This window comes from Idiotropiscis lumnitzeri, chromosome 20 (assembly GCF_059441095.1).
Source record: "Idiotropiscis lumnitzeri isolate Australia: NSW breed Sydney's pygmy pipehorse chromosome 20, RoL_Ilum_1.0, whole genome shotgun sequence".
Taxonomy (NCBI): Eukaryota; Metazoa; Chordata; class Actinopteri; order Syngnathiformes; family Syngnathidae; genus Idiotropiscis; species Idiotropiscis lumnitzeri.
The window spans coordinates 8419170-8433615 of record NC_142410.1 but is presented as its reverse complement, the minus strand read 5'-3'; the positions used below and the strand labels follow the sequence as shown (position 1 = coordinate 8433615).

Here is a 14446-nt window from a genome sequence, read left to right as displayed (position 1 = left end):
ATATTACATTTAAATGAAATTTTCTCAAAATAATTAATTATTAATTCAATCATCTATTAGTTGAATAGATTAAATTGAGGCACCACTAAAAAAAAAACAAAAAAAGTATAATTGCGTAGATGCTACAAGATGGCGGTTAAGCACTACGTTTATCTCAATGAATCTCCTCAACTCACTTTAACATAGTTCCTTGGCGCTAAGATGATATTGCCCTGACAAAAACATAAAAAAAAAAAATTAAATAGTCACTGAAAAACGGAACAGGTAAAAAAAATATACAAAGCAAACTATTAATAAATGAAGCTGGACATGCTATTTAAAAAAACAAAAAAAACAAATAACTTCGAAAGTCACGATTATGTTTGCAGATCTGTTCCAAATGCTAACAAGGCATGGAAAATATTTCTTACGTAATCCGGAAAGAGACACCCTGAGCAGAGGGTCAAGGTCCGCCGCCTCTCGCTTTTATTTTAGCTGCCGTTTGACGGAATCAAATCCTTCCACGTTTTGCACTCTCGCTGCTTTTACATTTCATCCCTCTCACTGCCTCCATCAATTTACAACACGGGGAGCTGCACGGCTAAACCACACCCCCTCCCCCACCCCCGAGCTCGGAGACGGCCGTTTGTCACCGGCCAATGAATGCGGCCGTCCCACCGAACAATGACCGCATCCTCCTCACGAAGCGGCACGCTCCTTGACACGTCACGCTCGAGGGAAGCGTCGTGAAAAGACGGGCCGCGTCGCGAGGCTACGGAGCAGAAGCGCCGGCGCACGAGATGAGCGCGGGGTTACAACCTTTGTCCGTTTCCGTGCGCGCCATCATGGCGAGAGGCGAGGTGGAATCGGCTTGCTTCCTTCCTTCGGGCGCAATGACACACTTGCGCATAAATTGCATTAAGCAAGCAGCTTTTGTCAACAGTCTGCTCCACATCTGGTGCTCTTCGCTCCGCACACATCCTGGCAACATATGTGCGTGTGGGTTAAAGGGAAGAGGAGGAAACCAAAAGCATGGAAGGCCCTGTGCCCGTTCTAAATATAAGACGGGCAGGCTTTGCCAAAAGCAGCACTTTGTTTTTTTTGTTTTTTTTCCCTCCTCACTCTTATTTTGTCTGTTCTAAATTAGACCTTGGCTGCGGAGCGGCTGCCGCTGGTGTCGCAGAGTGAGGCTACACCGCCTCCCAGGGGGGCCCGTAGCCACACACAGCTTCCTTTTAAAGCAGCACTAACAGGCAACGCCGCTTCTCCTACGGGCGACGCTGCCATTAACGCACTTCATTATGTGATTGGATTTGGGGAAGAGAAGGTAGCAAAATAGACATGAGCAAATACTGTACAACCGTCGTTTATGGACCGTCTAGTCATGCACGGGGTGGGCTAAATAGTGGGCTTAAGGAGCCCCATTTGATTTTTGAAATGAATAAATGGGACTGGTCATTCATAGAAAAATATTTTATATGGACCATAACAATTTTTTTTTTTGGCCCTAATTTTAAAGTTCTTTTGTGCAAACACCACACCAACACATGTTAGTGTCTTTTTTTTGTTTGTTTTTTTGTTTGACTTTTTGGCCCTAATTTTAAAGTTGTTTTGTGTAAACAACACACCAACGCATGTTAGTAATACAAATTTTTTAAAAAAATCATTTGACCAGGGGGTGTGTAGACTTTTTTTTTATATATATACATAAATGTACGGAAAAAATATTGCTTGTAAAATTATTTTAATTTTTTTTCTTTATTCATGATTAATTTATTTCAATATTTCATTATTCATAGTTCATACTTCTGCCACTACTACTGCTATGACCAATATTATTAATAATAATATAATAATATAATTATTATTATTATTATCATTAAGAATTTCTTTTACACTGAGTTTTGGTTGATATTAAATATTTTTTCAAAGAGATTGAGAATGAAAACAAAGAATATATTTTAAATCACTAATTTAAATCAATGCAACAAATATTCTGTCATGATCGCATACAGTAACTTCTGTGGGCCAGATTTAAAAAAATAAATAATAAAAATAAACTGAGCCAGCCGTTGCACGTCGTTGTATTTTTAAAGCATGTCTAGTATGTAAATGGAAAAAAAATAAAAAAAGGAGGGAGGGGTTAGTGGGGGGTGTTGTTTGCTTTAGCACGTGTGCAGACCTTGCAGAACAAACACTGCTGCGTGGCCATCTGTGCGGCTTAAAGAAACGTGGTTGCGCAAGTCGGTTCCGTTACTGTATTTTGACAAGCGGGGCAGCGCCATATCAGAACCAGCAGATGCCACTTTGTGTACTTTCCATGTAATGCAGGTATGCAATCGGGTTTTGGGGTTTCTTCTGTCCTGTCCATTCTGCTCGATATGCCTCACAACTGGCCTGACTAAAGTGTTCGCTCACAGTTACATCATCAATAAACATCAACGACCAGCTCGCCATGATACGATCAATAAACTATTCTGATGTTGCTGTGCCAAAATTCTGACCGATTCATTATTTACCTTACTTTTGAGTAAAAATACAATTTTATTGTCATATGACTTAAATCTTGGAATCTTGTCTCTCAAATCTACCACTTTATTCATGGAAATTAAGACTTTAATTTTTCTCTTTTCATTGTGACCCAATGACCTTTTCATAATGAGTCACCGGAAATTGTGCCCTAATTCCGCCCGGCAACACGTGAGCCTGACCAGGAAAAATAATCTGAGCGATTGCATTGATGAATCCAATTTTGATTTTTTTTTAATTAATTAATTTATTTTAAATGTTCATGTTCGTGGGATGTCTGTAACGCAGGAACCCCTTTAACGTAAAAATAAAAAATCTGGGGAAAAAATGGACAGTGTTTTCCACAGGACAGGACGATTTGTTTTTTCAATGTGGTTTTATAATTTTCCATTTCAACACAAGATACAAAATGTATCTGCTATTATAAGTGATCGTTTTTGTGCCGTTATATTCTTACTGGTTGCTTTTTCCTTCTCTCTTCCTCCAACTCTTGCCTCGCCATTTGTCCACTTTTATTCTGGTCTGTCCTGTCCTCCCTCTGCCCCCCGGCCCTGTCCATTAGCAGTTGTCAGGGGCTATCAATTGTTAAAGAGTCAGTACTGAAGACCACAGATGCATAAAATCGACATTTGGCACGCACACATCCGCACTGACAGCAACGGAAGACCTCTCTTCTCTTTCTACCACAACAATACCGTAACTTGGCTTTCCACTTAAACTGTGCCAGCTAAAAGCACATGAACCACAAAAGCCTGAACGGTTGCCGCGTAAATACAATTTCCCAGAACGAATGGTGAAGTTATATCTTGCTGGATGTCGTGTGTGTGCGCGTGTGTGTGCATGGAGGTGAAAAGGCACCTAGTGTGGAATGGTGGCCACGCAAGGCATCGGTGTGGTGATGCGGAGCGTGGTCACGGCGCCCCCTGGTGGCTCAATGCTTCATTACGCCTTACGTATTTATAACTCGTCCTCCTATGCTAGTGGTTGTTTATTCGAGTCCTATCTGATCTTAATGTATGATTAGGATTTTGTTTTGTTTTGTTTTGTTTTAGGCTGATATTTTGTATTCATTCCCTCACGATGCTGATAATATTATAGTCCTGTCTCTGTTTTTGGCTTGCTGTAGGATTCTGGACTTCCGCCGCGTCCCCCCCGTAGCTGGCAGACTTGTCAACATGACCAAGGAGATCCGAGATGTTACACGTGATAAGAAGCTGTGGCGGACTTTCTTCATATCACCAGGTAGTGACGCACACGGTGAAGTTAAAGGAAAAAAATGTAAATGCTCTTTATATGAAGTCAATTCCATTGCCTGAAAGAAAACTGTCGCCGTTCATTAAATGGAGAGAAACTTGGAAGCTTTGCTGGCATCAAAGCACAGCACTTAATGAGCTATGCAACGTTTTGCTCTCGTGCACGTCTCATGGGACTGAATTTACTCACAGTCTCAGCAATTAATACAAGTCATTGAATCCCTCTCGGGGCCATTAATCTTGTCTGAATGTCCTTCCAAAATGTGTGTGGTGTGACTTCTTAAAGAGCAGAAAGAGTGCGGTCATGAAAACCCGAGTATTGTATTTATTTTCTCGTTATCGCTCACGAAGAAAAAAGACATTTTATTCGTTCTGGTCACTTTATTAGGTACAGTGAAACATTAGCTTAGCAAATTAGCTATAGCGCGTACAAAGGACAACCACAATACTTAACGTGCATTATTAATTTGATTATTCAACAGTAAATCGATCGTGAATTAGCACACGCAGGGGGGCGGAGCCACCCTGTGGTTAAAGTCCTAGCTCCGCCCCCTGTGTGTTTGTTCATTTACTTTCGAAATGTACATGGTGTCATTTGATTCCTTCTTCCCTCAGCCAACAACGTGTGTTTCTACGGGGAATGTTCGTACTACTGCTCGACGGAACACGCCCTGTGCGGCAAGCCCGACCAGATAGAAGGATCCCTGGCCGCCTTCCTCCCGGACCTGGCCCTGGCGAAGCGCAAAACCTGGAGGAACCCGTGGAGACGCTCCTACCACAAACGGCGGAAGGCAGAGTAAGAAGATCGCCGTTCTGTTTTTTTGCGAGGCTTATCCATTTTTGGCGTGGTTGTTTGGAAATTGTGCTTTGATTTGTGACACCCAGATGGGAAGTTGACCCGGACTACTGTGAGGAGGTCAAACAGACTCCGCCCTATGACAGCGGGACGAGACTTCTGGACATAATGGATATGACCATCTTTGACTTCCTCATGGGTCAGTTTCATATTTTTATATTTTTATTTTGGTTATATAGATGATGCTTATGTAGCTGTATTAAAATTATTTGGGTGAATTTTGATTAATTAAAAAATATTTTTTTTAAATACAAACACTTCATTCTCTGTGTTGTGAATTCATATAATAAACAGAAGTGATTTTTTTTAATCCAAAATGCATACTGACTTGTCATGTATGCTATTTTCCTCTTTGGTCAATCCATCCCGTTTGTTCCGACAGGAAACATGGATCGGCATCATTATGAGACGTTTGAAAAGTTTGGAAACGAGACGTTCATCATCCATCTGGACAACGGCAGGGGGTGAGAGGTCGCTTCGGCGTCCAGCTACTGATTATTGTTATTATTGTATTATTTAATTGCATTTCACAGACGCCGACAACCTTCTTAACATGAAATTGAAATTGGAAGTATATTTTTAACAGTGACGTTTAAGAATAAAGTTTATTTTCAAATCTCGGATTTGACGATTTGTTTTAGGCTTTTTGAAGCCAGAAAACACTTTGTCAACAGCACAGAATGCGCATTTTACCTTTTAATATTTTCTTTAGCTGACACAAACTTAAAACAGTGACTTTGTTTCAAGCTTGAAAACACAAATATTTCTTCTTCCTTTATTGTTATGACTCCATTTGTAACAGGTGATCGATCACAAACCGGGAAAAAAAAAAAAGCCTCTTTGAAAAGGCAGTGAAAGTTGCGTTAACCTTCCATGCTTGTTTCGCTCTCTCTATAGGTTTGGAAAACACTCCCATGATGAGAAGTCCATCCTGGTGCCACTGACGCAGTGCTGCCGGTAAAATTAGACTTGTGTGCCTGCGCCTGTAGCAGTGTGCGCCTGAGCTAATCGCCTGGAATTTTGTGCAGGGTACGCAAGTCGACCCACTTGCGTCTGCAGCTGCTGGCTAAGGAGGAATACAAGCTGTCCACGCTCGTGGCAGAATCCCTGGTGAGGGATCGCCTCAGTCCCATCCTCATCCAGCCGCACCTGGACGCCATGGACCGCCGACTACGCCAGGTCAGCACTTTTTCACTGACTTTTATTTAGCTCACCGTTAGCTCTCGTCATCTGCTTTGTATGTGGCCCGGGTGCTTTTGAATGAAATGAAATAGCGCTGCGATTTTCTTTCGCAGGTTCTGCAGGTGCTGGTCGAATGCATTGAAAAGGAGGGCTACAGTTACGTGGTGGAGAACGACCTTCAAGGGAGCCAAAGGACAGACCACAGCGGGCCGAGGAGGAGGTAGCCGGGTGGAACTCGAGCTCGGAGGATTTTGAATGGCCTCCTGATGCGACGCGAGCGCTTTCGGGCCGAGCCGCCTGCAGGTCAGAATCAAGTGGACGCTACAGAACTGGACGCAGGGGGCAGCAAACGGATTCTCGGTTGATCTGGGACCGGGTCGTTAACTTGAGTTGGACCTCCCCGCGTCACCTCGGCTCTTCGAGCAAGCCCACACGTACGTGTAGGATAGAATCGCTACAGCCAGACTGACCCACTGCAGCACTAGCAAACCGTGAAAGTCTTGTAAGAGACGCCTTGTCTTTGTCTCCTTCTGGACCTTTTTTTGAATTCAGTGAATTCTGAGGGACTTGTTGAGATTCTTCAAGTTGACAAATGTGCTTATATAAATACTGATGACATCACAAACGTTCCGTTTAGTTGTCCGGAAGGAGAGCCCGTTTTTTTTTTTTTTGTTGTTGTCATTTTATCTTTTTTTTTTATTTCCTGCCAAAGCGCTTTGGAGTTGAAATTATTTTAATTGGAGTGCAGGTTAACTCCCGAATTTGTCCATTCGTATGGCCCATAGATGTCCTCGGGAGAGTATTTATTAAAAACCGTATTTATTGTTTGAAATCCAATAGGTGCGAAATCAGCCTCAAAAGTAACATCCTAGTGATGTACTTCATTTGCCCCACTAGAGGGCGCAATTGCTGCGTGCAAAACAAGCCGGTCAGGAAATGTCCAATTAATTGGCAAGCGCGTGTTTACTCTTTGAGTTTTTGTCATTAAACTCCCAACTGCTGTCTTATTTCTATCACCAGTCACAACATTAGGTACACTTGCACGATGTAACAAACTCTCAATACAAGGGCTGTAGCAAATGCCTGCCTTGGTATTGTATGGCCTTTTATGTATTCGTTGAACAATTGGCATTTTTTTATGATTGTAGTTTTCATCGGTGCAGAACAGCACTGCAACATATTGAGAGGTGTTTCTCTGTATTTTATGTCCCACTGCTGTTAGACATCTGCTTTCATGAAGCATAAATGAAAAACGGCGCTTCTTTTTTCACGTTATATTGCATGTGGGTGTACCTAATATTGTGGCTAATGTGCGTAAACGGTACCAAAAAAAAAAGCCAAATGTTACACAAATCCTTCTGTATTATTATTTCTTTGTAATATACGAGTTAGTGTCGAGATATTGCTGTCACGAAGAGATTTTTTTTTTTTCGGGGTGTACATTTCAGTCATAACAGCTTTTAAGCTGGTGGTCCTGCCATTGACTCAAATTTAATATATACCATAGGAAATAAATTCTAGTGCCTGTGCAATGATAGAAACTTGAACGTCTGGTTTTAAACGGCCAAAAGGTTTCAACTCCTCCCGGAGACGAGAGCAGAGAAGTTGGGGAGGTCTTGGCGTGAGTGTGTCCTCATTCCATCTGTTCGACAAAAGCTTTTCTACAGTCCTGTCAATACATTTGTGTGTGCGTGAGCGCGCGTGTGTGTGTGTGTGAGAGAGAGATCCATGGAGAATGTACTGTATTTTCTCAAAGTAATTTTTTTATGATTATTTTTATCATCAGGACATTGTTTCTGTGGATTTTTTTTTTGTTCGTTTCTTTGCATCATGGTGAAAGTGCAATAAAACAAAACACGCAGAATCGAAAGTCTCGTTTTTTGTTTTGTTCATATACTAATGATTCTCAAACAGGAAAAATTAACGGTCGAAGTGACCATTTAAGAACGGATGCCATGTGTAAAGCTCCATTTGCTTCGATGGTATAACATGACGCGTGGCGTTCAGGAGAAGCTGGTTCGATCCCCACTCTTGGCTCCATTCCGAAATTAATACGAAGCAAAGAGGATGATTCGAACACGCGTCTGGTGAAGCCCAAGCAACGTCTTTAACCATTCGACCATCACGGATCTACCAGTAAATAATAGATGCTTTTAGTAAAATGAAAGTTTACACCTTTTCAGCCACAAGTGAAAGAGAAAACCTTCCTATCGCCTTACAATAGTCCAGCGGTAAACGCCCATTCTTGAAGACATGAAGGACGTGAGGTCGAGTCACAGTGGCGACTGCAACAACCGTAACTATTGTCTTCGTTTCTATTAGCTTCTTGACTTATTAGTTTGAATGTGTTTTTCATTGAAGTGACGTCATCACCGGAACTAAATCGGCACAAATCTCTGCCTGAGGATGAGCCCTCTGCTGGTAAGAGAAGGAACATTTAATTTCATCTGATATGTTCCAGTATGTCATCACAGAGCTGAATGGTGACTGTTCTTGTGTCGAGGGTGGCGCATGATCCGGTATCTGCCAGAGACGCGTGATGAGCGCAGAGTTGCACGCCCGCAACACTTCTGCTTTTCTTGTTGCTTCCTCTTCAAGGTACTGAAGGCGAACTTTGGTCCAGCCTGGAAAAATGAGAGACATTTACATTGTGATGGTAAACTCTTTATATTATTTCCAGAGCACAATCCGCATAACTTTTTTTAAAAATCTTTTTTTTTGTCCCTTCTATAGGCAGCAAGGAACATGGTCAGCTTCCTGTTAATGCAGCTGTGACCAATTAACGTCCCAGAAACAACTCTTCTTTCTCACTGGTAGGTTTCATGCTAAATACTTTTTTTTTCTGCACAAGATGTTGACCTAACTTTTGACTCACTGAGGCCTTTTTTATTTATTTATTTTATTATTTTTTTTTTTTGTCTCAGGTCCACACGCTTGTCGAAGTTCTTCTTGCTCTCCGACCACTTCACCACGCAGTGGAGAGCAGACTGTCATCTGACTTGTAACATTTTGGTTTGCTTTGCGATTGTCTACTCTGCAAAGGAAATAACGCTTGATTACCAAGAACACTTATACTCTAAACTTCATTCTTAAACACATCACAACAACAACAACAAAATTCAGATGATTTTTTTTCTGAATTTTTACATTTTTCCCAAAAGAAAATTACCGAATTTTTATTCCAAATGTTTTTTTTCCATTTTTTTATAACTGAATTTTTTTTACAAAATGACACCGATGAGAACCATGTTGGGAATTTTTTGTTGTTGTTCTTAACTAACTTGGTCAACCTCATTTAAAAACATGTCCAGAAGTGCTTGATGTTCGGATTGTTTATGTTCAAAGTGTCATGCAATACATGAAGTAGAAGTTTGAGTTCGGTGAGAGAAAGGTGGGCACACTCACGTCCACCTTGTGCGCAATGTGACATCACACATCAGCTCCTCCAGCACACAACACTGCTCTCTACTCACGTGTCCAAATGGAGGTTGCCGTCCCCTCAGCATGTGCCCGAAGTCTGTCGGCTGCACTTTAGGGCCAAAAGCTCCTCGATCTGGTCAGGTAAAATAAAAGCAGTGAGTAAAACCATTCTTGATGCAAAAAAATGTTTTTCTTTTTTATTTTAATATTCAAGACATATTCTGAGTAAAATAAAGTGTTATAATTTCACTTTCAACGCGTACGTTAAGAATTCAACGAGTTATGATTATTTAATAAACTCAAATACAAGGGGCCGGTTCATGATGCCGAGGCTCCCTCTAGTGGTTATTTCCGGTATCTTCTAAGCCATAAAGCACCGGACATGTTAATGTCAAGTCAAAACAAGCTCGACGGAAACAAACGACGGTCGTATTTATTTTAAAGAGAAAAAAAAGGTTGGTTTTCCGTATTTCTATTTCCGAGTTTCAAACGAAATAACTTATTCCGGTTCAATGGAAAGGCATGGCCTTTCAACGCATGTGAATTTTGACAACTGCTGCCTGTGAGAATATTTGTGAAACATGTTGCGTTTATGTCAAAATAAATACACGTGTCGAACGCACATCAACAAATGATATGTCATGCACAAACATTAATCATTTACATTAATTTAACAAAAGGTGTGAAAATCACATATAATTTGTAGATCTGGAAAAACGTGTAAAACCATTTGTGTGAATAATATTGAGACAAATCTCTCCCCAAATGTGAAGGCATCGTTCTTTCTTTGTGTTCAGCTTTGGTGTGGAAAACATGAGTCAAGTCAAACGCTTTCCGTGATTGAGGTTTGATTGACAGCTGAGTGCTACTTGTGGGCGTGCTAGCTGACTAGCCACCTCTGTTGGTACTGTTTTACGCTAGCTCGCGACGAACAATAAACAAACCTGGCGCCTTAAGTGGCGCAATTATGCACCTAAATTGTGTTCTTACATACATTGACATTTAAAGAGCAAATAGAGAGTTTAAAATCGTTGAAATTACTCACTGAATACACTGTGTGGTCATCACCGGAAGACTGCAACCGGATTCTTCTTCTTCTTTTTCAAAATATTTGGTAGAATACAACTCCTCGGTGCGTATCGCCATCTACTGTACAGGGATCGCAAAGGCAACCGATTTTATTCTGTGATGTTATCTACCGTAGGGCAAATTAATGTAGGCTAATTTTATGTTGAAATAACATGATACTCGTACTACACTGCTTTATGCCAAGTGTTTAAAAAAAATACAATTATATATTATGTACAGTATTTGAGAGAGGGAAAATATTAGAAACACCCAGTGGTATGACATTTTTGTTGTATTTGAGTGGCCAAAAGGGGAATCTTGCACCGGCCCCATTCAGGCTCAGATTGCCTCTGGAAAAACCTTACAACACAATTTAGTGTAATTCTACGTCACTCCAAAGTACAACAACTGCACACGTACAATATTTAACAATTGCCAAAAACGTCCGTGGCAAGGAGTCAAGAAAGGCAGCTTCTGGATTGGATGATGAAGGTGTACCTAATGTAGTGACCAGTGAGCATTACATTGAGTATTACAGTCGCCCTATTAACTGTCCAAAATCAGCCATGCGTACTTGTCTCCTGCACCAACGGGCCCACACACAGAGGCCCTCGCAGACCTCGGGGTGTTTTCCCCGCCTCGGCCGCCCCTCGGGACCCTTCCAATTGCTCCGTTAAGAGTCCCTCAAAAATAAGCATCCCCCCTATTTTATAGACACGGAAACGATTTATGGTCATTACAGATCATTACAGATAGCATCTCCAAAACTTCCCGTTGTTGACTAAATGTCTGCCAGAGTGGGCGCGCACACACACACACACACACACGCTGTCCAGTCAAAAAAAAAAAAAAAGAGTTAAAGAGTAGGAAAAGGAAAACAAAGATGCAAAGGGTTTGTTTGTTGGTTTGGGCTTAGCAGTTTTAACTGCAGCGGCAGAGATTAGACTATAAAAAGAAGCAAAATAAAACATAAAAGCAGCATGCAAGAGCAGTGGACCACCCAGAAACGTTTTGGATGTGGCTCACGGGAGTGTTTTTCTTTCCCCTCAGATAAGCAGCCTGCTACTGTGAGACGGTCTGGACCGGGTACCGCATGATCAATGTAGTCCACCAGCAAAATGAAGAAATGATGGATGAAGCACGGTGGAGTTTACAATCTGTTTGAAGAGGTTGAGGTCAGGGCTCGGTCAGGTTCTTCCATGCCAAAACTTGCTTTAATGGACATTGGGAAACTTCCACGCACTGTTCCCATGCAAGAAGACATTTGACTCCTCCACCTAAAAAAATAAAATTAAAAAATAAATAAATAATAAAAAATAATAAATAAATAAATAAATAATAATAAATAAAAAAATGGTTAATTACTTCAGATTAAAATTCATTTCAAATAATATCACCAATTTACAATACTAGCTTGAGATCACTTGTTAAGAGTAGCAGATGGAATCTGGGGCCAGACGAAAGGGAGGAGGGGGCGTCGAGGATGTTGTAGGTGTGTGTGTGTGTGTGTGTATGTATTGGGGGGGGGTCTAGAGGAAGAGGAGGCCGTCACCAGTCGAGCTCCCAGTGGACGTCGGCCGGCTGAGCAGAGCAGCAGGAGAAGAAGGAGAAGGTGTTGCTGCTGGAAACACACACCGGGTTTTTTTTTTTTGGGGGGGGGGGTTGGACACACAACAAGTGTAAGTGCAGACATGTTTGACACTTCGCACTATCCATTCAACTGTTTCAACTATGACGGAGACGCATACGCTTCCTGTAGCACGGACCAGGAGAAGAAGATGTGTCGGCCCGCCTACAGGTAGGAAAGAGCCCAGTTTTGCGATTCTAGTCGGTTGCGCAACGTTGCAAGAAAAAGTTATCAAAAGGCATTTTTCTTATGGGAATGGAGTGTCAGTCAGTGTTTGGGTTACTAACTTGTCACATAATAGACTTGAAATTGTTTATCAAGTACCGACCGGCTATTGTTACACCGTTAAATCCCTCAAAATTAATGACATAATGTAGCCAAGTCACGCACATGCCGTTCAAGGTTAGTGTAGTTTGTCTATTTATGAAATGATGAAAATTATTTTTTTTTAGTTAGTTTTACATCAAATACATTTACATTTATTATTTTCTTAAGGTGTTGAATTTTGAACTATAAGAACATGCATGACAATAAAATAATTAAAACACATTTTACATTTTTAAAGCTTTTTATAGAGATTCTTTTTTTATTTTATTTTTTTTTACTTTTAATTATTTCACATGACTTTTTTTATGTTACCAACGCAGACCACGTGTAGCTAGACATAGAAAATTAATTTAAAAAACAACGTATTCCTTACTAAATAAATATGATAAAATATGAATATTGATGAATTCATGGAATTCTGAATGAAATACATTATTAGTAAATAATAATATATAAAGTAAGAAAAAATATATATATATATATAATATTGATATATATATATTTAAATATTAGTAACCTTTACTTATCATACTAATTGAAATGCATGTGCCCGTCAGCTACATCGCCCTGATCGCCATGGCGATCCAGCAGAGTCCCGAGCAGCGGGTCACCCTGTCAGGCATTTATGAGTTCATCATGAGAAGGTTCCCGTACTACCGCTCCAACCAGAGAGCCTGGCAGAACTCCATCAGACATAACCTGTCGCTCAACAGCTGCTTCATCAAGGTGGACACACACAAAACATTTCATTTGTGCAAAATTGTGGACATTTCAAGCATCTCGCTGTTGCGTCGCAGGTTCCCAGGACGGAGGGAAACGAGAAAGGAAAAGGAAACTTTTGGACTTTTGCCACAGGATGCGAATCCATGCTTGACCTCTTTGAAAACGGAAACTTCCGGCGTCGCAGGCGCAGGCGGAACATGAAAATCGGCCTACGAGACTCGGGAGAAGCTCCGCTCCGCCTTGCCCAGAGCCCCGGCAAACAACGAGCGCCTGCTGTCCGCCACCCCGAGGCGGAATCTGACCTTTGCCCTTTGAACCCCCACAGGCCTCGGCCTCGCCCCACACCGAACCCCCTCGCCGCGAAACCGGAGTCGGAGATCAAGTTCAGCATTGACTACATCCTGTCGACCCCGGATCCGCCCGTGCCTGGGATCAGATCCCCGCAAATAGTCCCGGCAGGACCACCCATACATGTTCTGGAGCCCCAACACCTGAACTTGCATTTCTGGACCCTGTGAGGGAGAGGGAGCTGTCCGATTGTGGCGCAAACTGTGAGGATTTTTTTTTTTCAGAGACAATAGTCATTTTACTGACTTTAAAGAATAATTAAATGAGAAACAAACTAGAAAGTCACAGTACAATACGTTGGCTTACAACAAAAAATCTGATTTAAATATACAATATGAACAGAGTAGCGTGACCATATACATTAGCGGAAGTAAGGATTTTTTTTTTGTTATTATTATTCTATTTTTTTTTACATTTACTGGACAATGTGAAATCAGAAATTTCTTTACATTGCATTGTGGAAGAAAACCAGGAGAATATTCACCACACAGGCAGACCGAAACCAGTATTCAAACCCAGATTCTCTCGACTATGAGGCAGACGTGCTAAACAAAAGGTCATGTGTCATTTTATGGATTAAAAAAAAAAGCACTCTGTAATAGTGCATATTAAATGGAATTTAAACTAATATTAGTCATTCTTTGCTGAGGATAAAGAATTTATGACTTACTGTTACATTGTCCATCTGACAGACTGAAACTTATGTGGTTATTTTCAACACAGAGTGGCAATAAACAGCTTCAAGCCTGATGTTTTTTTGAAGATGTTAATAATGCCATAAAAAAAAAATGCACAAAGACAGCTCAGAATTAGCATGTCGCGTGCAGGCTCACGTGACACCACGCTTTTGTTTTTTGAAAAAGCCTTACAAAACATGGTCGTTTAAAAAAAAAAAAAAAAAAAAGCCTTACTATATACATGGTCGTTTTTTTTTGTTTTTTTTAAAGCCTTACTACACATGGTCATTTAAAAAAAAAAAAAAAAGCCTTACTAGACCTGGTCATTTTTATATAAAAAAAAAAAAAAAAAAAAAAAAAGCCTTACTCTACATGGTCGTTTAAAAAAAACAATACATGGTCGTATTTTTTAAAAAAAAGTCTTTCTATGCATGGTTGTGTTTTTTTTTTAAAGAAG

The 14446-nt window shown here is 40.8% G+C and overlaps 2 protein-coding genes and 2 long non-coding RNA genes across 5 annotated transcripts in view; 3 read left to right on the top strand and 1 right to left on the bottom strand.

The window, feature by feature from the left end:
• Window positions 1-7663, top strand: part of fam20cb (FAM20C golgi associated secretory pathway kinase b) — a 35809-nt gene extending 28146 nt beyond the window's left edge. The window contains exons 5-11 of the mRNA XM_088284057.1: window positions 3635-3750; window positions 4377-4557; window positions 4647-4756; window positions 5000-5081; window positions 5515-5574; window positions 5646-5796; window positions 5913-7663. Of these exons, the coding sequence (XP_088140183.1) occupies window positions 3635-3750; window positions 4377-4557; window positions 4647-4756; window positions 5000-5081; window positions 5515-5574; window positions 5646-5796; window positions 5913-6023 (811 nt within the window). The 3' untranslated portion in view covers window positions 6024-7663. The remainder of the gene's footprint in view (window positions 1-3634; window positions 3751-4376; window positions 4558-4646; window positions 4757-4999; window positions 5082-5514; window positions 5575-5645; window positions 5797-5912) is intronic.
• Window positions 7664-8194: 531 nt separating this feature from the next.
• On the top strand, window positions 8195-11606 carry LOC148317504 (uncharacterized). The gene is made up of 5 exons (XR_015840020.1): window positions 8195-8220; window positions 8303-8455; window positions 8533-8612; window positions 8724-9674; window positions 11338-11606. It is a non-coding gene; the product is annotated as an uncharacterized LOC148317504 (long non-coding RNA).
• LOC148317505 (uncharacterized) lies at window positions 8197-10491 on the bottom strand. The gene is made up of 3 exons (XR_015840021.1): window positions 10265-10491; window positions 9205-9352; window positions 8197-8423 (listed from the first exon to the last, which is right to left on the bottom strand). It is a non-coding gene; the product is annotated as an uncharacterized LOC148317505 (long non-coding RNA).
• Window positions 11607-11612: 6 nt separating the features above from the next.
• foxl3 (forkhead box L3) lies at window positions 11613-14062 on the top strand. Of its 2 annotated transcripts, XM_088284060.1 has the most exons (4): window positions 11613-11966; window positions 12047-12085; window positions 12799-12967; window positions 13039-14062. In XM_088284060.1, exons 2-4 carry the CDS (start codon window positions 12066-12068, stop codon window positions 13480-13482), a joined length of 633 nt encoding a protein of 210 aa, XP_088140186.1. In that variant the 5' UTR covers window positions 11613-11966; window positions 12047-12065; the 3' UTR covers window positions 13483-14062. The 2 variants fall into 2 exon arrangements, with proteins under 2 accessions (XP_088140186.1, XP_088140184.1); XM_088284058.1 differs by having other exon boundaries at window positions 11613-12085.
• The last annotated feature ends 384 nt before the right edge of the window (window positions 14063-14446 follow it).

Bases quoted from the DNA above. Each gene is read 5' to 3' on its own strand.
- foxl3 (XM_088284058.1), top strand. From the start codon at position 11,979: ATGTTTGACACTTCGCACTATCCATTCAACTGTTTCAACTATGACGGA. The intron at 12,086-12,798 runs GTAGGAAAGAGC...TGTGCCCGTCAG, and splicing joins ATGTGTCGGCCCGCCTACAG to CTACATCGCCCTGATCGCCA. The intron at 12,968-13,038 runs GTGGACACACAC...GTTGCGTCGCAG, and splicing joins TCAACAGCTGCTTCATCAAG to GTTCCCAGGACGGAGGGAAA.